Source organism: Chinchilla lanigera, unplaced genomic scaffold (assembly GCF_000276665.1).
Source record: "Chinchilla lanigera isolate Chin_1 unplaced genomic scaffold, ChiLan1.0 scaffold00005, whole genome shotgun sequence".
NCBI lineage: Eukaryota > Metazoa > Chordata > Mammalia > Rodentia > Chinchillidae > Chinchilla > Chinchilla lanigera.
The window spans coordinates 6603828-6627555 of NW_004955406.1; the positions used below are offsets into that span (position 1 = coordinate 6603828).

Consider the following 23728-nt stretch of genomic DNA (forward strand, 5'->3'; position numbering starts at 1 on the left):
AAAGAAAGAACCTTATGCATTTCTCCATGAAGATCTCCTACCTCTTCTCTAGTGTCTATGGCAGAGCCAGGGGTGGTGGCGGCAGTGCTTACTGTGGTACTAGGGGCAGTGCCTGATGAAGTCACTGAATCTATCTCTCCTGCTACATCGTTGATCTCCCGAGCAATGAGAGCAAGATCTTGGCTGATCCTGGTATTTTAGAAAAGAAGTTTAATTCCATTAAATAACAACTCTGAAAACAATAATTTATAACAGAATGAATTATATCAATTGTATATCTAAATTAAAGATTTATACCTCAAACTTAAGTTCTTTGGAGATGCTCTTAACTATTTTAATACTCAAAGTTTTAGATTTTAAATCTAAAAATTAGTATTAATGAAACTTATTCTAAATAATCTATAATATGTCATCTTTAAAAATATATAACACCCTGAAGTAGAAATATGGCTTTAAATTAAGGCATTATTCCATTTGGAGGTCACAGAATTCAAAATGTCTCTAAAATCTGTTAAGAGACAGCAACATTTTCCTTGATGTCCAATTTGCATTTCTTTCAATTATAAATACATTGGTATCTCAAATTTATCATCATTTCTTCACAAGGACTAGTCATTGAAACCACAATATCCTTTTATCAAAATCTTAAAGAACCATATGCTACTCTATTACTTTAAAATATTTTGCTAACTGTATTTCAGTACAGTTGGAATTCTTGGTAATTTTAAGTGTTTGTTTATATATTTACAAGATGGCCAAAGAGTGTATGGTATCAAGGAGTTAAAAATTCTAACACAGCACTTTCTACTATACATATGTCATTTGAGGACCACAAAATTCTTGTGAGGAAGGACTTTTCTGATGTTATTGAGGACACATTCATGACCTTAGCTTAGGAGTATCTAAGGCAGGACCAGATCCCAGGATGAGCATATATTTCCATAGTTGTTTATGTTTTCAGCCACAGACTGATGAACTAAGTAACTGCTACTACTAGTGATAATCAAAGGAGAAAACAGACATTTTTCTTTTAGCATTTTTGAAACAGAAACAACATCTACTACTACTGCTCCTGTGTTATTCAACAAAAACTGCTGTTTAATGAGATACACAATTCTCCCACATTAAGCACCCACTGAACATTAAACAATGTGGCTACTTCCATAGGAAAGGGTATGGAATGACAGAATAGCCTTAAAAGCAACAGTGAAAGCTTCTGCAACATTAAAATCCAAAGTAAGAACAAAGTCACTCTTTAAACCTTAGGCAAAGCATTAGTAAAATTTCAAGAAAGGTACAGTAGTAATTGTGTAAAAGCTTAACTAGATTTAAAAGGAGAAGCTCTGTTGGAAGTTTATGGATCAACACAAGCAATTTATGATGACTTTATTAAAAATAAGTTGTTTTTCTTTTATTTACCACTGCAAAAAAAAGTAGGAAAAACAACTATTAACTGTCCTATCATTATTTGCTAGGCACTATGCTACGTCTCTCAAAGGCTACAATGGTTTTAAAATAAAGTGGTTTTAAAATAAAGCATCCTTCTACTCATGGAGCTTAGAATAGTGAGCACCATTATAATAGTTAAGTACCTTATAAAAAAGCTTTGCATTTGTATTAGTCATCTTATTTTACAGATAAGAGAAATGCTTACGAGAAGCCATGTGACCATTTTTAGGCTAAAGTTACAAAGAGTAAGATGCCTGACTAGATCTTCTCATTGTGTCACGTTACATTTCACATTACTATTCTACATATAATTATTTTTCAAAAGTGTTATCATTTGACCTGGTTATTTTGAAAATGAGTTTAAAGTGTTCCCTTAGATGTGAGCATCCCTAATCTGAAAGGCTCCAAAATCCGAAATTTCTGAGCACCAGTGTGACACCACAAATTGAAAATTCCATTCAGATTAAATTAAATTTGAATTTCAATTTTTAGGGGCATAAGCATATATAAATCATAAATGAATTTTGTATTTAGACTTGGGTCTCATCCCTAAGCTGTCTCATTGTGTATTTGCAAATATTTCAAAATACTAAAATTTCCAAAATGAGACGCATTTCTAGGCCCAACTTAGGATGAGGCATACTCAACATGTAGGTCAATTCTTTCATGAAATCAATGAACTAGGATGAGAAACAGAATAACCAAATTTAGTAAGATTTAACCAAAGATAAGCATTAATACATCCAAAATTCTTAATTTTTTTAAGAAGATTTTTTAGTCTGCAGAGATTTAGACAAAGACCATTCTCATATTTGTGGAAAGCAGTATGAACACATTAGAAAAAATATAATCAACAACCATTTCCACACATTATGCAGTAAAATTGTTTCAAAATGAGCAACTTCCCCCCACTTGTGGGGGATGAACTCAGGACCTCATCCTGGCTAGTAAGTGCTCTATGGCTGAGCTACATCCCCATTCCTTTTGATTTTGACACAGGGTCTTGCTAAGTTGCACGGCTAACCTTCAATTTTTGATCTCCTGCCTTAGGTTCGTGAGTAGCTAGGATTACAGAGAGATGCCACCACACCTGCCTTCATCAGTTCTTAATACATATATAATATCCATTGTTAACGCAATAAAGCACACTCCAAAAGTATTCTTTCTATCTGCTAGCACATAAATGCCTGCTTTCTTGACACATGAAAATTCCTATTTTAAATCTGACTCAATAATATATAATGAAATTAATTTACACCATATTGCTTAAAAATCTCAGATTCTACTAAAACTATTGAAAGGAATTCTAAAAGGTGATTAAAATTATCAGGAAAAAAATTACTGACATCTTTCAAATAGATCAATTTAGTGTGTGCAACTTATTCATATGGCTGCTGAATCGAAGCTCTCACATTAATTTTTTGTAATGTTTCTAGATTATACTTACTAGAATATCTTATAGCCATGTGTTTCTTTATAACTATTGTGGTTGTGCCCTGTCTTTAAATTCTTTAGGCTTACAACCTCTGCTTCTATTTTCATTCTTCATCCCTTTCAAATCTAAAGAAAATCTAAAATAACACAAACACATTTGGGGTTTACAATCGATATGCTTCCTTTATAGTCTCAGTAAAAATTTAAGCATGGAAATTTTAAAACATAACACATATTTCATAATTGCGTTTTCTTTACAAATTTTGAACAGAACTATAGTTCCAAAGGAACAAAATATAAATTGTTAAGATCTGTAACACTAATGCTACTTTTTGAATCCTCTTAAGTGTCATAATCACTCATCCAATTTCAAAATTTCTGTAGAAATAAAACTATGTATTAATTTGTTAAAAAAAGAGAAAAGATGAATGATAAACTCTAAGTCATAAAGTCTATGATTTTTCTTATGTAAGCTACCTCAGTCGTTCCCTTCTTATTTAAATCAATTAAAGGTTATTTTCGCTTAAGAGTGGTATCCATACATACCTAATATCATTTTCACAGTCCCCTCAAACTAAACACTATATTATGCTTATGGGAGTGCTTAAAAGCTCTTTGTTAAGTTGATGGGGTCTATATGGATATAAAAGATATATAAGAAACTTATGTATATTTGACTGAAAACAGTCTGCAGAGGTGTGTACATGATCAGGACATCATCTTTGGAAGTAACACTCTTGGCCAGCATGAAGCTGCAATATTACCTTGGCACTACTTTTAACTCTCTGGGATAAAACATCTATAATGAACAGGTTATTAACTCTTAAAACACTGCTAACTCCTAGAAAATATAACTGAATGATACAATGGCATTGAAATATCTTCAAGTGCCTTGTGATTCAACTGCGAATTACATAATCTTCCAGTATAATTTTTAGGTTTAAATTATTTGCCCACCAGTAAGGTGGTATCTCTTCAGTAAATAATGCTTTCTGCACTTTAAATGACAGTAGTAGCCCATTTAAAGGAATACAATTACTTCTCACGTTTTTAGTTTATGATTGAGTCTTTTAAAAATAATTGTTCTCACATTAAGCTAACTTAACAATGCACTACACTAATATTAAATATCATTTTTCTTTGTGGTACTGGGGATTGAACCCAGAGCCTTTGCACTTAGCTACATCCTCAGTCCTGTTTCATTTTGAAACAAGGTCTCACTAAGTTGCCCAAGCAGGATACAAACTCGTTTAACCTTTCTGCTTTAGCCTCCCGAAGTGCTGGTATGATAGGCATGCAGTAACTTTTCGTTTTTACAGTGCTGTGGATTAAACCCAGGGCTTCCTGAGTCACATCTGTAGCCCAGCAACCTTCTTTCCATATTTACATCCTTCCTTCCTGTGCTTTTATTTGCCATTTAAAAAAAAGATAATTCTCTCGCTCTGAGATATGCAGCTGAAAAATTAAAATCTTGAAGGTGTGTTTTATTAACATAGCACTACTGACAAAATGGAAGGGAAAGACATGAAAATCATCAAAAGGCTAACCAGGTTGGCCTTAGACTCCTATTACACATAATGAATTACAAAGACAATGTAATACCGTGCACATAACAAAATGCAAACCAGTGAAAATATAATGTAAATCCACTATTCTTTCTTCTCTTTGTATTTTAAATCTTTTGTATTTGCAAGAAGGAAGAGGTTTTGGCCCAGAAAAAGGTTTGTCAAGTTTAGGAGTGACAGCTTCAAGGGAGGCTCCAAGAGCAGACAGACATGTACATTCCACTCACTCAACTTTGTGCAGGTGGATATTTACTTACTGAAAGGGGAAAATGATGAGACATGCAAGATCTGCTGTTGCCAGTGTGCCCAGAAGAACAGAAAATATGTCAAGATTCTCTCACTGTGAGCATTCTATGAACCCGTAATGATTCATGGATCCCACAGCAAATATAAAATTATCTTTATGTATATTATTAAATATACTAGATTTAATATATATGTTACAACACATACAATACTACAGTAAAATTTAATGTCATAAATTTTTAAAAAAAGCTACTATAGCATCTGTTTAATTTCTCTTCAGTACTCAACCACAGTAAATTATTAATTAAAAGTCACATCTGCAGCATAGATTTTAGTTTTTGTACATATCTAAAGGTTATAGTGAACAGATTTCACACTAAAAATAATCACATTTTGATTTATTAAAGGGTTGAAGAAACTGTACTTAATGAACTCAAATGCATAAGGGAAAATCTGTCTCTTCTAGTTTGCCCCAGAGAATATTACCAACACATCTCTCACCAGTAGGTAGGAAGTTAAAAGGAAAGTAATCCTGCCTGTACAATTCTTGATTCTGAAGAGCTGACACTATCTTTCCAAAGTTATATTTAATCATCATCAACTTTACTAGAAATTTTAAAAGAGTGAGGGGACCAAAACAATTCTACAACATGTTCTACAATAATTTAGTAGCACCAGTATTATACAGAAATATTTTAAAATAAAAAGTAAAAAGCTCTGGAGAGTAGTTGAGCTGACAAAACTGAGTTGATCATCACTGGTGGATTTCATTTTTTAGACTATTAGTACAAAAAAGACAAAAGCTAAATTTTGGTAGCAAGTTGAATGCTGAAAAATTTCAACTCTTAAAGATACTTCTCAACACCAACCTGGCTATCTCTTCACGATGAGCAGTCCAATCTCGGATGTAGTCTTCCTGCTCTTTGATCCGGTGCTTGAAGGAGGAGGAACTAGTAGGCATTGCTGACCCACAGCTCTGCAAGCGAGTGGTTTTCAGGGCTGGAGAAGTACGCAGACGAGTATGTTTAGGGGAATTACGGTTTGATCCAAATTCATCTTCTGAGGTGGAAGCATAATCAGTAGGAAAGCGCCTCCATCTTGAATTTACTAAATTAGTTTAATTATTAAAAAAAGAATTATTATGTTATCATTTAAAGGAGATAAAATAAAAATCATGATTTCAAAACACCATGAGTGCACACACAGCACAGTTTTCAGTAAGTGACACACATACCTCACAAAAACTATCAGTCTACTACTCCTAAATAAAGAAACATTACACTCTGGTGAATAAAAACAATGAATAATTAAAAACAATTGAAAGACCGTGTTTTCCATAGTGTAGTGAATAAACATTCAGATGAAAACTTTCACTAATGATAAACAACTATGCAAGCTCTATTCATAAATATTTAACTTGGGCATTTTTCGACTGCAAATATTTCTCATTTGAGTGAAGATATGGATTTTTAAAAAAATGACAGCAACAACACCAACAACAAAAAAAGAAAAACAAGGGAAAAGATTTCCTCATGCCACATGGACTTTCAACATGGAGATGGTAAAAACCCTCTTTTCCCAACATACAAATGTGCATAATTCCTACTGTGGAAATTATGCCTTTATGCAGAAAAAAAAACATTACCTCTGTCATTCAACATCCTGTTATGCTATGGTTGGAAAAAATCTTTTTACATGGTAAAAAACACAACATAGCATCCTCAATACAACACTGCTGCTTTGACACTGAAAGCATATGGTGAAAATAGACAATGGCATAAAATTTACAAAGAGCAAAACTACAAGCTATTCTCACAACCATTAACATTTAAGGCACAGAAGATACCGTGATTGATCACATTAAAGAAAGTGACGATCACTTTCTTATTTGAAGTTAGTAAAAACACTTAAAAATGGTATTGCTGACACATTTGAAAAATCAGAACACAAACTAATGCAAACACTTCACTACTGCTGTTAATATGAGAATCAAAACATACAAATAATTTGTGAAGCATAAATAGAAGGACAGATAACACTCAACTTCACAGGAGGCAGGAGTCTTATCTGTTAAATTCACTAATCTGTACCTAGTAAAGTGTCTGGCTAGGAAAAGTTTAATATTTTTGAATAAATGAATTAATTCCTGAGAACAAAATGTTTGTTTTTTCGCAAACCTAGTAAAAAGCAGTTGTTTCTGTTATTTATGGTCATGAAACCTTAGCACTTGCTATGACTTTTAATGGTAATACTGGAAGTCTGCGTTTTCATTCTTTCCTCTTCTGGGCACTCGATAACTGTAACAGAAACTGCCTTAACTGGCATAGATTAACAAAGTCTGGAACTCCTTCATCCTTCCCCACTAGAATTTTATACCTTTCCTGTTTTTTTCCTTCAAAAACTGTATTTTTGCCTGAGGCTGATTAAGGCTGAATTGGCTTTTACAAAAAACTGACACACACTGCCACCAGAGTTGGCTTAAGAAACAAAAAATCTATTATAAAGGAGATGCCATGTATTAGAGCCTACCCATTTGTTTTGATTCACACTCTTATTTTGAACTCCTGGGGTTTTCAATCTAGATTCATGAGTACAAGAGAATGAAGATATGCAAAAAGCTCATGGAATGCTGTAAAAGTCTGTGCAAATACATATATAGAACTCTAAGCAATCACAGTTTTCTTTTCACATGGGGCTTAATGCGCTAATGTAATTTACTGACATAGACAATGCTTTTACCATGGTGGAATTTTACTCATTTCTAGATATATGAAAACTCCCACAAATTGAATTTACTCTACACTTTAAAAACAGTTTTCTAAAAAGTTTCAAATAAAAGCAAAAATGTTTAGAAAAAGTTAATTTTGATATTTTAATATAATTCATAAATAAGAAAAAGGTCATCTTTTAGCTCAAGTTTTCCGTTTTATGGGGAAACTACAGTCACCATACCTATAACTGAAAACTGGACAGAAAATAAAACCAGTAACAAACAATTTTAATTGAACTATAGAAATATAAAAACCTAAGCCAGTATAATGAATCTAAGATAATTTAGAAATAATTTTGCAAGAATGGCAGTGACAGCTGATACATTTCATGAGTGGCAGAGTACAGTACAGGGAAGCAGAGTATGACATTATCAAGTATTTTTAAGGTATGATAAATATTAAGTGACAATATGTAAGCAGGTCCATATTAAACTTAATAGCCTAAATCACTAGATTATAAAATAACTACACTTTGAGGAATGACAGCAAAAGAAAAACCTTTTCACAAAATTTCTACATAATCTTATGTGTAACTAGAAGAATATTACAGTTTCTAGTAATAACCTACAAAAAGGCAATCAATAAAGTATATTTTAAAAGCTGGAAGGTAACATTTTTAAGGTTGTTCCTCTAAATGGAGGGCCAAAATAGTGTAAAATGAATATGAAAAGGCAAAAAAATGAAATATAATTAATAAAAAAAAGGCCCAGAGATATCTTGCCTTGCTTGTGTTGAAGTATAAATTCAGTCTTCTACTGACAACCAGAGTTCAAAACCCATTCTTTGCTATACTGTGTTCTACAACTGTCAGAGAAACTTTTTTTTCCATTTCTCATAAAGCTATTTTCTTTTTAAAAGACATTCTTAACTTCTCATGGAATGAGTTTTTCTGATTTCTACCTATCTTCCAGAATAATTTTATTTCTTTCTTTTGAAATTTATTCTCCTTAAACAATTTATAGAAATCAATTTTGTTTTATATGATTAAGCTTGTTTGCTAAATGCCGTAAGGTATTTAATGACATCACTAAACTGAAAATTTGTACTAAAGGTGTTTAAAATGCCAGTCTTTAGGGGAATATTAGTTGGTAAAGTGTTTAATGAGAAAGCCTCAAGATGGCCTTAACCTTGTAGCTTATCTGAAACTTAGTTGCAATACTAATTGTAAAATTTATTTTTGTTACAAAATGTGCAACACTTTCTCTTGTGGAATTAATGAACTACTATATTCACTATAAAACATACTATCATCCATAATGTCTATAGAGAATTAAAAAGAAAAAAATTATTCATATCCTCTATCAGTGTTCTGATTTCTTGTAATATAACCAAATTTTATTGACCCTAAAACACATTATGACTAGGTTTAGCACTACATGTTTTTACTATATGAGAATATTCCAGTGGGAATTTAAACTACTAGCATATTTTGCATGTATAGGAGCTCACATGAACATACAGCAATAAAATCATTTGGGGAAAATATCTCTAGCAATGCTCTGTTTTGGCTCTTAACCTGGAGAAGAATTAAATGAAGCCATGCATGCCTTACATTACATTTCTACTTTTATAAATTATAAAGATTAAAAGGGAAAAGAAAACAGTCTCAAAAAATTCTAAGAATACTAACATAATGTCTGTACTTTTTAAAGTGGTACATTAAACAAAATGAAAATCTACTGCTTTATTTTGATAATTCAGGGTCCTTAAATTTTAAATATAAGAAAATAAATATACATGTTTCAATTATAACTTGGTATTGAATAATCACTGAAAGAATTTGGAGAGGGAAGCAACTAAAGTCCCAAAGTCAAATTATATCAGAGAAAATAAATTATATCCTAGTATTTCTAATCTTCAAATTGTATCATATACATTTATTTACAAAATTTAAGACACAGCCTAACATCTAATTATTTCTAATAATCACATGTGCTAAATTCAGTTAATTCCAAGATCTTTAAATTTATAATGAGCATAGCAACACTGCCCAGTATGATTTTCACATTCTTTTAAATCATAGTTCAAGAGCAACTACTTTTAATTTCTTTTTCTATTTAAGGCAGCATGGTCATCCTAAATAGAAATGTTATCAAAGATACCTCAATTAGCAAAATCAAACCAATATGTCTGGTTTTTTTGTTGCTTTTTTAGGCTTTTTGTTTTCTGCTTTTTATACCCCCTTTCTTGAGCAACTAATTTTAGTATGCTCAGATGGACTGAAAGATTATGGTCACTGTTCTTCTATATAAGATATAAGGCTGTAAGACGGACATCTTGGTGGAATCTGAATGCACAGTTCTGGATCACCAGTCCATGAAATGGAATGGAGAACATGAACTCTGAAATATCAGAATTGCAAAGATTTCAGTAAACACTAGCCAAACTGTTGTGCTGTAATACTGATGTTGTACATACTGATAACAATTCACTAGTCTGCAGTTGTCTTCTGGAAGCTACACTACAATACTATTTCCTAGAGCTCAAATAAATGTGGTAGCAAAGCAACAGACTAGGAATCAAAAGCCTTGCAGTCTCATCCTGCCCCTTCATGGTCGTATGTGCAGGGCAGGTTGTTTTATCTCTAGGTTTCAGTCTCCACAGTAAATAACCCTTCTAGCTCTTAAATTTCATGATTAGAATTATTTACTATATTTCTAGTCAATATAAAGGGCAAAAACTTGTATCTCAATTTTTGCTAGAAAATCTCTTTAAGCAGGACAAGGTTCTTCTTAGAAACAGGAAACTGATTAACAAGTTGTGTGTTCAAAATAGAAAACAAATCTTATCTGTCTATATAAATAGACATAGCTGTTTCTTAGATTTGATAATCCTCCTTGGACTGCACCTCAAATAAACCCCTCATGCCAAACAAGAAGTAACAAAACCAGATAATTCAAGTGGTTAAGACCTAGTCAACCAGTGCAGAGGAACCATTCTACGTTACTCAGAAACATACAGCTTCTATGCTATAGAGCTTAAATTAGGATAGAAGAATACCTAAATATTTTAATTTGCTTAAATGGAGAAGAGGTAATAAAACAAGCAATGTGACAGAAAAAACTTTTTCAGGGTATACATCATTGAATGCAGCACAAAGGAAATGTGAATTTAAAAGAGGATCCATAAGAAAACAGACTAACAATACTAGGTAAACATAAACCAAAAGATGGTAGTAAAGTACTTGACAATAAATTCATAAACCACTGTCAAAGCTTAAGGTGTGGAAACAAGGACTATAGTAGTAAGGAAAATGCATCAAAACTTTTTTGGAATGATGATTGTATGTGCTCCAGCTTTAATCTATATCCACTCCTACTATAGACTATGACTGTCGTCACCAAACCCACTGACCCGGCAGAGATGGAAAGGTGAATGGAGTGGAGAAAAGCAGCAATGAGAAGGAGAAAACAGAAAGTAACTGTGACAATAACAACATATACAAAATACCATTAGTTTGGGGTCTTGTAGGATGTACTGTGGTAGATGTAACAAACACAATTCAAAAGACTGGGGGCCAGCTTTTTCTCCACTCTCAAGACTTGAGGTTCATTTAGATGCCTGTTGACTGACAGCAGTCAGAAATCTTTAAGTCTTAAAACACCTGGTCTCCCCCACTGGCCTTTGCAGCCACACCCATACATGGGGCTGTTTATGAGGTAATAACACTGTGCTCACAGGATACACCCCAAAATCCACTGTTACTCTAAGAGTCACACATGCATTCTCAATGACTTCAGCCTTGAATATGTAGCATACAAGCTGACAAATATGCTGAAAGCAGTTAAATTCCTGGTAGGGAGTAAGTAGTTTTTGTAAGTTATTACATTGAATTATTACAGTTAAAGGCTGTAACAGTATTTTCTGATAATATTCACAATTAGTGAAATAGCCCAATTTGACCCATATATGCATACTGCCTCATGAATCCATCTTCTTCCACTGAAATAAATTAAGAGTTAGTTTTCATCCGTTCCAACCATAAACAAATATAACTTTAAAATGTGTAAGTATATGAGACATTTTAAAGTAAGTAAAGAATAAAACACCAATTATTTCATTTACCTCTAAAAGGACTAATACAGGTATACTGCTTCCCTTCAGGTTCACACGCTTTTAGAAGTACAATCTTAATTCTTATTTAATCCACATAACTCTAATATACTTTTGTTTCTTTTCTGGTAGTGGGGATTGAACCTGGAACCTTGTCACTGAGCTAAATCCCCAGATCTTTTTTTGAGACAGGTCTTGCTATGTAGTTCAGGCTGGCCTTCAACTTGCAGTGATCCTCTTAGCCTCCTGAGTGCTAGGCATATACAGACAGGTGGTATCATGCCCAGCCTGTTTAAAATTTGAGACAGACTCTTCCTAAATTGCCCAGGATGGATTTGAACCTGCTGTTCTCCTGCCTCAGCCTCCCAGAGTGCTGGGATTATAGGTATTAGCAACCACATCTGGTTCTAATACACCTTTGACACAAAAATTCAGTTATGTCCATCAACTAGAGAATTAAAATTCCTAAATCAGTTCAATGAATATCTAATTTTAAATTACTATTTTGCCCTAAAACTTAACTGGAAGTGTTTTAACTTCTGAATTTTTCATTTACTAAGTTAAATAAAATTATTTTAGAGGAAAAAAAAGACCTGCAAAATCATAGCCTTTCTCTTATATATTTTGGGAAGATAACTAGAAGTTTAATTCTTAGAAAAGGAGCCCCAAAACAGAACATGCTGTTATTAAGAATCTAGATCCAATTTACCTGAAGGAGAGCCATGAGCTGAGGACATACTTTTGACCTTGGAGTCTGACAGTCGAGAGATACTGTTAGCTCTAATTCTAGGAGAAAATTTATCTGATGGTACTAATCTGGCTCCACTTCTAATGATGGCTTCTGCTGTACGTGAAGAGGCACTACTTCTAGATATTGTTGCTTCAGAGTCACTACGAGCTGATAATGAGCCAAGCCTTGTTCTACGGGGCTGAGCCAATAAATCAATCCTAGATATATTCCGCCTCCCTGTGGGCGGTTTGGATGTCGAACTTGTTGTGGATACTTCAGAAGCAACAGATGCTTTGTCAGCATCAGCAAGTTCACTGTCTGAAGCTTCACCAAGTCGTGCTCTGCGCAAGAGGGAAGTCCTGGTAGGTCGTGGCCTTGGAAGAGTGGTTGATTTACTAGATGAACTAGATGCTGCAGGAGAAGTCTTAGATTTTGTTCCTTTACCTCCTTCTAGTTTGGAATGTACATGCTCATCTGTTGCAGTGAGTGGAGTCCTTCCATGCGATTTACAAGAGTAAGTTTCCTGATCAGATGACATAATATCAGAAATAGCAGAATGAGGTACACTGGAGGTTTGATCATCATCTGTTAAGTCTACTGAAGGCTGCCTTATTCTTCCACTGGACTGTCCAAATTTACGACCATCTGCTCTTGAACCTACATCTGTGGAACGACTTTTGGTTTTCTTTTCAACCTTCTCCCTAGCACCTGAAGATGATGATTTTGTAACATCTTTGGAAGGAGAACCTGTGGAGCATCTATCTTTATACAGGCTAGTGAAACTCTTTCGCTTTTGAGTTGACTTTCTTTCAGTCTCTCCAGTAACCAAACTGATTGTACTGGCTGTATCCACATCGGATTCAGGTGAAATAGAATTATCTCTGTTATAACTGGGAGTGTCTGGGCCTTCATCAGTTTTATCTTCTCGCAGTTTAGCTTCTAGAAAAGCCATTACTGCTTCCGTGTCTTTTAGAATAAGAGTTGTGTCCATACTAGAATCAGTTTCCAAAGAGTCACTTCTTTCTCGCAGTCTACTTGCAGGTGTTAATGCTACAGAAGGAGGAGTAGATGAAGTCTGTTTATTTATATGGGGAATGAGTTCTATGGGTATGTTTGGGGTAGGTTTTTCTATAGTGAAGCTCCCTTGTCTCACTAATGACTTAGAGGACTCCTTCTTATCTCCTCCTTTTGTAATTTGACTTTTCACAGTTTCTTCAGCCTTTCTTCTCTTGCTCTCATTTTGTATCAATCTTTCTCCTTTGCTAGTAGAATGCCCTGGAATTTTTTCTGGAAGTTGAGACTCTTGTTTAGAAGAATCCTCCCTACATTTATCTATCTGACCTGAAATATTTTTTGAAGACAATTTAGTTGGTGTCCACTGGGCCTGCTCCTTTTGTTCCTGTTGTTGCTGGATTTTAGCTAATGTCTGCTTTACCAAAGAAGCTTCCTTATCAGTTTCATTCTTCTCCTTCCCAGGAGAAGAGCTGCCTAAGTGAAGCAGGGCTTTATTATCTCCACTGTTTTTAAGAGTCTCACCATTCACTGCCCTGTTCATCTTATTCAGGGCCCTATCGGCATCTTGTTTGTCTTTCTGGTATACCTGCACAGGTGTTTCTTTCTCCTGCAGTTCTGTGTCTTGCTTTTCTCCAATCTCTGACCTCTGAGTTACAACTTTTACTCTGGAGCTCTCAAGACACTTTTCTTCATTGGGAAGCTGAGGAAGAGTTCGTCTCCTCCTCTCTCCTTGAGTAGCCAAGGAAGCTGCAGAGCCAGTACTTCTCAGTGAAATGCCAGATTCGCACATACCTGTCTCTATTAAACAAACAAACAAAACCCCAATTAATTAGGGCAAAAAAGAAGTATCATATTTTGTTGGATTATCAAGTATAAGTAAAAAATGACTGAAGTATAAATGAATCATCATTGTGACTAACTGGTTTAAAATGCACGTGTAATTCCAAACTGCACAAATTAATTATCTATTTACAAAAGCTTCAGGAAAGCTAGGGTATGAGAAGAAAATCAAAGCCATCTGACCATCTTTTTCCTTTAATATATTTATCTTTAAATTGACAACTGTATATATTTATGATATAAAACATGATGATCTGAATATATATATATGTATATGTCAAAAATATATACAGACAGGAATGGCTAAAGCCAGCTCATTAACATATCCATCACCTCATATTAAACATCCTCTTTGGGTGGGTGATAAGAACATTTAGTATCTACTCTTTTAGCAATATTGAAGTATATAATGTATTACTATTAACTACAGGCACTATGATGGCAAAGGTCATCTGATCTTACACCTATTGTCTGGTTATTCCTTTCTTTGGTTTTTTTAGTAGCCAAGTTTACTACATGCATTCTTGCTTTTGTAACTAGAAAGTTTTGTAACTGAAGTTCTTAAGGGTGCTCAAAAAAGAATCTATGTATATTACAGAATTATACAAACAATGCTTAGTAAATACTGTTTGCTGCAATTTCAATTACACAGTAGAGAAAAACAATGTACCTAGTTTTTATTAGAATTTTTATCCACTTAAAATAATACATTTGGACTTTTAAGTGAAATGGAAAATGCAGAACTTTGACAATTTTTTAAAAATTCGAAGCTGATTAAAAGAATTTTTAAAAACTAAGTACAAATATAGATACAGGGTATGTCGTAATTTTACAAACTAAGAGATTTTTGAATTATATTCTCACATAGTAAGGTCACTTACAGAAATATATGACCACTTGCTTTTTTTCAAGTAAGTAGAACCCATTAGAAAAGAATTGTAATTTGATGTTTCCACATGAATTTCACACTACTTGAGGAAAATGTTCCTAATTGTTAAAAATGGAATGTATTTCTGAGAAAAATGGGTCTTTTCAGGGAAATATAAGCTAATATATAAGGCATCCTAATCTTTTAGGGATAAAAACAAAAAATACTAGATATAGCTTCTATAGGTCTTTTTATTCCCTTTATAATCTTTTTTTTTTTTTTTTTTTGGTTTTTCTCCGGTACCAGGAACCGAACTCACGACCTTGCACTTGCCAGGCAGGCGCTTTTGCCGCTGAGCTAAATCCCTAGCCCCCTCCCTTTATAATCTTAACAGTTCACCATTTAAACTTTACAATAGAATGGTTACAATATAAAAAAAATTTATTTAACTTTAATGATGTTATATCTTATTTTGTTTATTCTTACTTGTATACATGTCTTTATGTCTTCAATGGTAACTGAAATATTTAAAATGCAATAGTTATTTTTTCTTTTTGAACTCTCCCTAGTATCTCCTACATTGTTATAACACATACTCAATGTATGTTTGACAAGAACATTTTAGGTAATTCCTAAGTGGACTTACCTACTTATAAATTCATTCACAACCTGGTGAAACAGAAATAAGATCACGAAAGCTAAGTGGTACATTATTTTCTCAAACAAGTGTAGAATTTTGGTTTTCACAGGTAACTCTTAATAATTTTCCTATAGATCATTGGTAAATTTATCTTGTCCTCTGATGTTTCCTAAACAGTGACCAGCTTAAGTGATGCAACCTGCAAAGGATTCTGTTACTTCAAAAGATTATTGGTAATATTATCAACTACTACTACTTTTATGACAAACAAATGATACAGCTTTTCTACTACACTCTTAAGTAGCTTTCTCAAATACTTGCTGATTATAAAATTTTTAAAACAGAGTTTGGGGTCCCACAAGTGACAGACGTAACATTTTCATTTCCAACAAGCACAAAATTACAATGTATAGGCAAAAAGCCACATATAAATTTTCTTTGAGGGTTATTTTTTTTAGAAAGTTTTCTCTTTTTTTGAAAGAAAGACCATTAAATTAGTCTTTAGCTTGGATTTTTAAAAAAATTAATTATATATTAACAATTTATAACTATGTAGGGTATTAACAGACATAATTTAGAAACACAGTATGTGGAAAATGAAATCAGTATTTCAAGTTCTAATTTATATATGTAATATAGGTAAATTCATACATATATTTCAGACATAAATTATCTTAGGTTGGCATTATACTTTAGAAGATTTATGTCATCAATCAAAATGAAATTGTATTATACTAAGATAGGCAAATACTAAAAAGTATAGAACAAGTTTTCATTTAAAAGTGAAACCATGAAGTTTAAAAAACATCTTCAAATAGCAGATATCTGTAACTAAAAAAAAGAAAGTACCTCAGTGAAACTACTAAATCCTAGCAGGTGTCCATCACTCTAGAACATTTCAAGTTATTAAGCACAGAAAACCTTTTAAAGAAAAAAGACTTTTGGGGCTGACAGAGTAGTTCATTGTACAGTGCTTGTGTAGCATAGTTATAAGGACATGGGTTTGATTCTCAGAGGCACAAAATAAAAATTTACAAAATCTAATACTTGGAAATTTTCTATCTTCAAAATCTCTTAAAATATAAAATATCTTTAAAAAATCAGCATTTTACCTGTAAAATATCATGTATTATAAACATGAGAATGTGTGAATATGCTTATTTATGTGTAATTTACTTCTCAGATCTAGATTACTTTTCAAAAAACTGATGCATTAATTCACAAAAAGCTGAAGAAAAGGTAAAGAAAGAGGAAAATACCATTTTCTAAAGAAACGGGTGTAGATAATTCCATCCTTTCTTCTTGATCATGCCTTGTATGATTAGCAGCCAAACTAGCCCACTGTGAAACCCAACGTTTGCTTCCAGATGAAGAGGTGCCTTCCTGAAGGAGAAAAACAAAGAGAATTAAATAATATCCTCTGGCCAAATCCCATTCTCACAAAAGAGAATTTCTTTCAGTTGTATTAATATGTCATACAAAGCCATTGTTAAACCCCTACTATGTATGACTTATTAAATTTTCTTATATATACAATAAAGACTCTAAGTATCCTTTTTAACTACAACATTTTATACTATGGTGAATATAGTATAATTCTCTGTACTTCTTACATGCAAACAACAGTACTAAGAAAATTCTTCAGGCTTAAAAATTACTAGGTTGCTAGACAGGTGCAGATGCATATCACAGCTTTGTGGTTAGACCAATGGCATTTGTTCTGTTCCATTATAAAGAACAGGGAGTCTAAAGGCCTACTAGTCAGATTCATTCCAAGGTCTCATTATTAAATCTGCTGAATCACATTTTTAGGGATTTCAAGACACCAAGCCTTTAAACTTCTCTCTATAACAGTTCAACATTTGCAAAAGAAGCAAGAAATCACTCAATCTTGATGAATTTTTCTGTATCAGTCTGTATTGGGTTTAGATATGTCCTTAAGGCATGTGCTTTATAAACCCTTGTAGCTAAGAGTGAAACAGAATCCTTATATGGTTCCATGGACTTATGGGCGTACACTAGCAATTGTTAAAACCAGGGTAATCTAGGCATTCAATTTAGAAGACCTAGTGGTATAGAAAAAAAAAAAAGAAAAAAAAATATATATACATATATTTTATTAAAAATGATACCTCTTATTAAAAATCCAAGCAAAGTTTCACACTGAAGTGAAATGACAATTAGAGAATGGAAAGCTATGACTGTCTTACATTAAAAGTGTCTTACATTAAATAATCTTACATTAAAAGTGTCACACTTACTATATAAATGATGCATAGCTAAATATTGATGAATATTTCCTGTCATTTACACACTATGTAATTTCAGGAGTAGGTTAAAATAGCAAATAAAGGGAATGACAGAGTCTAAGGGATACCAAAGCCTGCTGAACCATGAATTACTTTCTAAAGTTTTGTGGTAGCTGCCCACGTTTCTCAGGACTGGAGATATTGGGCCATGCTAAGGATATCTACAACAGGGTGCGTTTCATTGACAAAAAGAACCGTTCTGTCAAGTGTTCTAATGGCCTGTAAGATAATTTCTACAAAGGAAGGAATACACAGGGCTTATATAAAACTTTTCAGGCTATAGATTAAGAAAACAGAAGAGGGAATCTATTTAAATTCACATTTACCAAAACCCTTCCTCAACTAATAAAAATCTGAGTACACTGCCTCAAATAACTGTTGCCTGCTTTCAATAAATAAATTAAACATTTTGTAAAACAGAAACCAGAATAAAATTTTTCCAAATCAAGGAGGAATAAAAAACATTAAAATATGTCAACTCCTTTGAAAGTTTTCAGGAAATGGCAATTCACAAAGATACAACTTTATTAATAAACTGGCAAGTAGGTCTATTTACATCTCTATAAAATATTCTGTCTACATTTCATACAAATAAAAGAAAATGTATAACTTTTATTCATATTTTATATGAATAAAACATTTTATATGTGTATAAATCAGCTCTTTTCATGAGGGCAATATAGCATTAGGAGTAAGAGAATCAATTAAAACATCAATGTTGCTTAGGGTTCAAATTCTTGCTCCACAAACAAGTAAAACTTTGGCCAAGTTCATTTCTATGTACTTTGGTTTCCTCTTTGTAAAAGAGCACACTGAAAGCTTCCATTAAATGTTAGCTCTGATCAGCTGAATAAGTAATATTTCTGACATATATACATTTAACATTTCTTTTTGACACAATAAAGTGTAATAAAATTTTGATGCCATAGCTATCCTAACAAAGCCATCCTTAACTAATCTCCTATTATTCTAAATACACTGTGGGCTATACTACATGGCACTTATCGAAGCATGTAAGCTGTACCTATGAGGAAGTATCTTTCACAAGTTTTCTGGTGTAACAGTTTCCATTTCCAAACACACACTTCCTCAAAAGTTTATGATAGCATATATTTCTTGTTTTGTCTCATAATGCTAATTACAACAATGACCACATAGCTTTTAATTCCTTACTGAAATATTTTCCTCACTACCAAATAATATTAATTTAAAAGAGCATAATAAAACCCAAAAAACTACGCCAAAATCCCTCCAGGCTTTCATCAGAAATTAAAAATCTAATTTTTAGAAGTATTTCACAAGGGGATATGCAGCAATTACTTAATATAATTTACAAATGATAAAAAGTCACTTTATGCATGTAAAAATACACAGACACAAGATATACCTCTGAATTGTGAAATGCAGATGTACTCAGTGGCTTTCTTTCTTCCATTACTATGGCAGCAGAACTAAGAGCCCAGTCTTTTATCAGATCTTTATGCTTTTCATTGATAACAGGCCTATTATAATCCTGATTGTCATCAACTCCAAACACCTAGAAGAAAATAGTACACTATAAATGAAAGGCTGAGCACCAGATTAGTATGTGAATATTATCCTTAACCTCAAAGGCAAGTAAAAATATTCTCAATTAACAGATAACTTCAATAGTAAGAAAAATGTGTTTAACGACAGGGTAACAGCCAATTGGAGTGATAACTACAGAAGAAAACAGCTGGTTCTGGCTTATGTCACTGAGACCATCCTTTTTAAAATATCTAGCAAATATCCTGATTGATAAAAGTAACAAATATTCAGGATACTATATTTGGGATTTATTAAAATATCTATTAATGCTGTTAAATATTCCAGTAGTGGAAAGAGGTAGGAAAGAGTAACTCTAGAACTTTTCAACCGATTTCTTAGCTCCATTATTTTTAAAAAAGCAAGTTGAAAATCTACAGATACATGAGTTTTTCTTACGTTCTTTCCCCATCAAATGTTATACATGTACTTTTCTAAGGTGCCAAATAACAGATACAGTTCTACTATGTTGGTTTAGAGTATGGTATTATTCTCCAACTTTGTCTAACAATCAAGTAACTTTGTTTAAAATCAGATTCCAGGACCTACTCACAGAGACCGGCTTTTTCAATAGGGACCGTATTAACGGTCGACATTTCTAAAAAGTTCTAAATAGAGAAACAAAACCAAATGTAGTGGCGCATGGCTATAATCCCAGCATTTGGAAGGCTAAAAACTGGAGCTGGAGCCCAGACCAAGTAGTTGAAAATAAAAAAGGATGAGGATGTAGGTCAGTGCAAAGGAAGGTCCTGGGTTTAATCCCTCATTTGCAAAACCAGAGACTAATATTAATGTGTTTTTTTAAAAAAAAAAAAAAATGGGCAGGACCTGAGTCTTATTCACTTCCAGACATATGAAAGGACTTGGATATTGCCAAATACACTGGAAAAAGTTTTAGCCACTGTTGTGGCTTGTCCCCTCAAAGCCTCACTGGGTGGGTATTTTCAGAGGTGGCTGGATCTAGGATGTGTGATGCTGGGATTAAGGGTGCCACACCCTAGGGGCAGATGTCATCAACCAATACACTTACAGCCTTGATAGAATATAAAGGTACAGAAAGAAGGCTTCTGTTGTTTCTTCACTGCTGCTCCTTTGCTGCTTTGCTGCCTTCTGCCTGCCCTGCTTTGCCATGGACTGTTTCTCCTCTGCCATGCCACTCTGCCTTGGGGGCAGCTGACTATGGACTGAAACTTCTATAGACTGTGAGCAGAAATAAACCTTTCCTCCTCTAACTCTGGGTGTTGAGTATTTTTTCTCAGCAACAAGAAAAGCAACTAAGACAGCCACATACATTTTGACATTGTATTTTACTATTAAGTTTCTATGTGGTTCCCAATACTTATGCTTTATAGCTTATTACAATTAAGAAAAATAGGGTCTGAGGTGCAGCTCAGTCTTAGGGCACTTGCCTAGCATATGTAAGGCACCAGGTTTAGCCTCTTAGCACAGCTTTTAAAAAAAAAAAAAGAGCATCTAAATTAGTAATTGTAGAAAGGATATTTAGAACATAACCAAAGTGAACTTTCATTTTCTTGAAGGTAAAAATATCTTAGATTAAAATATTATCTAGAAAAAGTAAATAGTTATATAGTAATAGCCAGGCATGGAGGCACATGGATGGCTATAATCCCAGCACTCTGGGAGGCTGAGGCCCAGCCTGTGAAATGCAGCAATTCAGAAAGAGATTGGTTCAAAATAAAAAATAAAAAAGATATCAAGACTGGCTGAGTATGAAAGCCGATTTCAATCACCAGTACTGAGGGGAAAAGAAAAAGGGAGGTATCTGATAAATTCTGAAGCTGACATTTAGTAAAGGAGATATTGGATTTCTAAATTTTGTAAAACTTGAAAATTTTACCACTAGATGCCTTATTACTTAATATTTATTTATTTCATTTTTAAGCAAGGTTTTATGTTCATTAAAGGTAGGAAAAGAAACATGCTCTGTAGAGTGAGTTTGGGCCAGGTAAAAGTAGGAAAAGCAGTACAACTATAGTGTGAGGGTAGACTACTGGGAAAGAGCACAGTAGCCAGTTACTTAATATTTAATATAAATATCAGTATTTTCAAGGACTGTGATTTAATAGTCTATTGAAATAGTCAATATTCAAATTATCTTTGCTTTAAGAGCAAATTGTATATTAACTTTAAATCAAATATAAACAGAAGAAAAAATACTGTTTCACAGAAGTTTAACAGCAAAAAAAAAAATGCAGTGTACATGTGTCCTCTGTCTTTAATCCCATATATAAAGAAAGCAAATTACAGCTACTCAAATGATTTGTATATGTAAAACTACAATTTTACTGATGGTTATGTCTTTATAATTACTAAAGAAAAGTAAACCTGTCTCAAATGTGGAAGTAGAACATAAAAACAACTACATGGTTACTTTATATCTCTTTGGTGTGTTAATTCAGAAATCACCGTAAGTGATTTTGTGACTTGTCGATATTTAATTCTAGTTTGTATGCAAACTTTCTCACATATCTAAGCAGCAGAAATTTCAAATAAAATACAGCAAACTTCTCCAAATCACTTTTGACATTATCTAGAAATGACAACAAAAGACACACAGAAAACTTATGTTCTGAAGAAGGGGAGTTGACATTGCAAAGAACATACTCAGATGGATTTCTACAGATTCCTTTGAAAGAACTGACAGCTTTACATATCTCTATCTGTTAGAGAAGTAACTATTACTTCTTTTCCAAACAAGTGGCAAGATAGGGAGACTACTGTATGAGGAGAGAAGCATTTATATTTTACACCTACATTTTTATAGGATTTTGAAAAATTTCTGATAGCAATGATTATTAGTTCAGCTTGAAATATATATCCATTCATTTTTATGTCCAGCACATAAACATCCATGTGACAATTCAAGTGAAAACAAAAAAATACTACATATTTTAAAGCTAGCATATTTTACACACTTAAAATATATACAATCAGATGTCCGATCTAAAAACTGATAGAGGGGCTGGGGCTGGGGGTTTAGCTCAGCGGCAAAAGCGCCTGCCTGGCACGCGCAAGGTTGTGAGTTCGGTTCCCGGTACCGGAGAAAAAACAAAACTAAAAACTGATAGAACCTGACAGTCGCTCAAAGCCAAGAACACGGTCCCTAGGTTTCCCTGTCTATCACTGTAGATCCCTTCCCTAGGTGACTTCATCCACATGCAAGACTTCAAATCAGTTAGCAATTACAGAGACAACTCTACCTGTCGTTCCTCCTCCCAGATGGTTCAAACCAATTCAAATTCTATTCTCTTCCCCACCATGACCAGGTCTAAATCAAACCCCCAACATGTTAATTTGGGTCTTTCACCCAGTCCTAACATCTTTAGGCTGTAGCTTGTAGTGAGGATGGAGATGAGATTGGACAACTGTCCAATTTTTAACCTTCCTCTCTACCAGAACCTGCATCCCAAGTTTGTCAGGCAGTTTCTAATTTTTCCAGAATAGGAGAAAACAGAAGGAGGAATGATACAGGAGTAAAAATTTCTTCATGAACTTGTACTCTGAGAGCCCTCTGGGGTCTCTTAAACACAAGTCATTCGCTTTGGGGCTAATGCTCAATAGCATTTTCCATTTTAAGAATCAATCTTTATCTCTGAATATGTACATATGCTATTTAGTATCTCACATTAAGATTGCACATCTGTATCTCAGTGGTTACTCTAAACAAGTTGGTTTTCTTATTCAAGTACGGTAGGTACTTCCTAACTATGGGTTAACGTTTACAGAGGCTTTACAAATCTGTATAAGTTAGTCCTTGCTCTGAAGATTAAATCCAACAAAAGAATTTAAAATGGGGAAGGTCACCTGAAAGAATCATTAAGGGTATCCTGTAATTAAAACTACATTTCCGTAGGAACCAGATTATACTTACAGATTCTTGGTTTTAAATTTAAAGAAAGTAAACATTCTTTAGCTAACAGACAAACCAAGCAGGCTTTGGTATTACAAACCAAGCCTACGAAAATTTTCACCTTGATTTCATTCATGACCATTTTATTTTCATCACTGCCACTATCATTTCAAAGCTCAGACTGTACAAATTCCAGTTTCCGATTCTAAAATTAGAATGGTGGGACGAGGTACAGTAGTATGCCAAACCTTCCACTAGAGCGTGTATTTTCCCTACCGAACACTTGCAAGGAGGTAAAAAATACATTAGTAATAAGACATCCTGGAAGCTCGCTTACTGTGATAGGAAGTAAAGAACCACAGGTAAGAGACA

General features: G+C 33.5%; 1 protein-coding gene across 12 annotated transcripts in view; it reads right to left on the minus strand.

The window, feature by feature from the left end:
* Positions 1-23728, minus strand: part of Cep170 (centrosomal protein 170kDa) — a 106743-nt gene that overhangs the window by 15324 nt on the left and 67691 nt on the right. For 7 of the 12 annotated variants that reach the window (XM_013520267.1, XM_013520302.1, XM_013520297.1 and 4 more), the window contains 5 exons: positions 19307-19456; positions 16870-16993; positions 12228-14060; positions 5564-5801; positions 12-189 (listed from right to left, as the gene is read on the minus strand). In XM_013520267.1, the coding sequence (XP_013375721.1) occupies positions 12-189; positions 5564-5801; positions 12228-14060; positions 16870-16993; positions 19307-19456 (2523 nt within the window). The remainder of the gene's footprint in view (positions 1-11; positions 190-5563; positions 5802-12227; positions 14061-16869; positions 16994-19306; positions 19457-23728) is intronic. The other 5 variants (XM_005374770.2, XM_013520287.1, XM_005374769.2 and 2 more) reach the window with 3 other exon arrangements.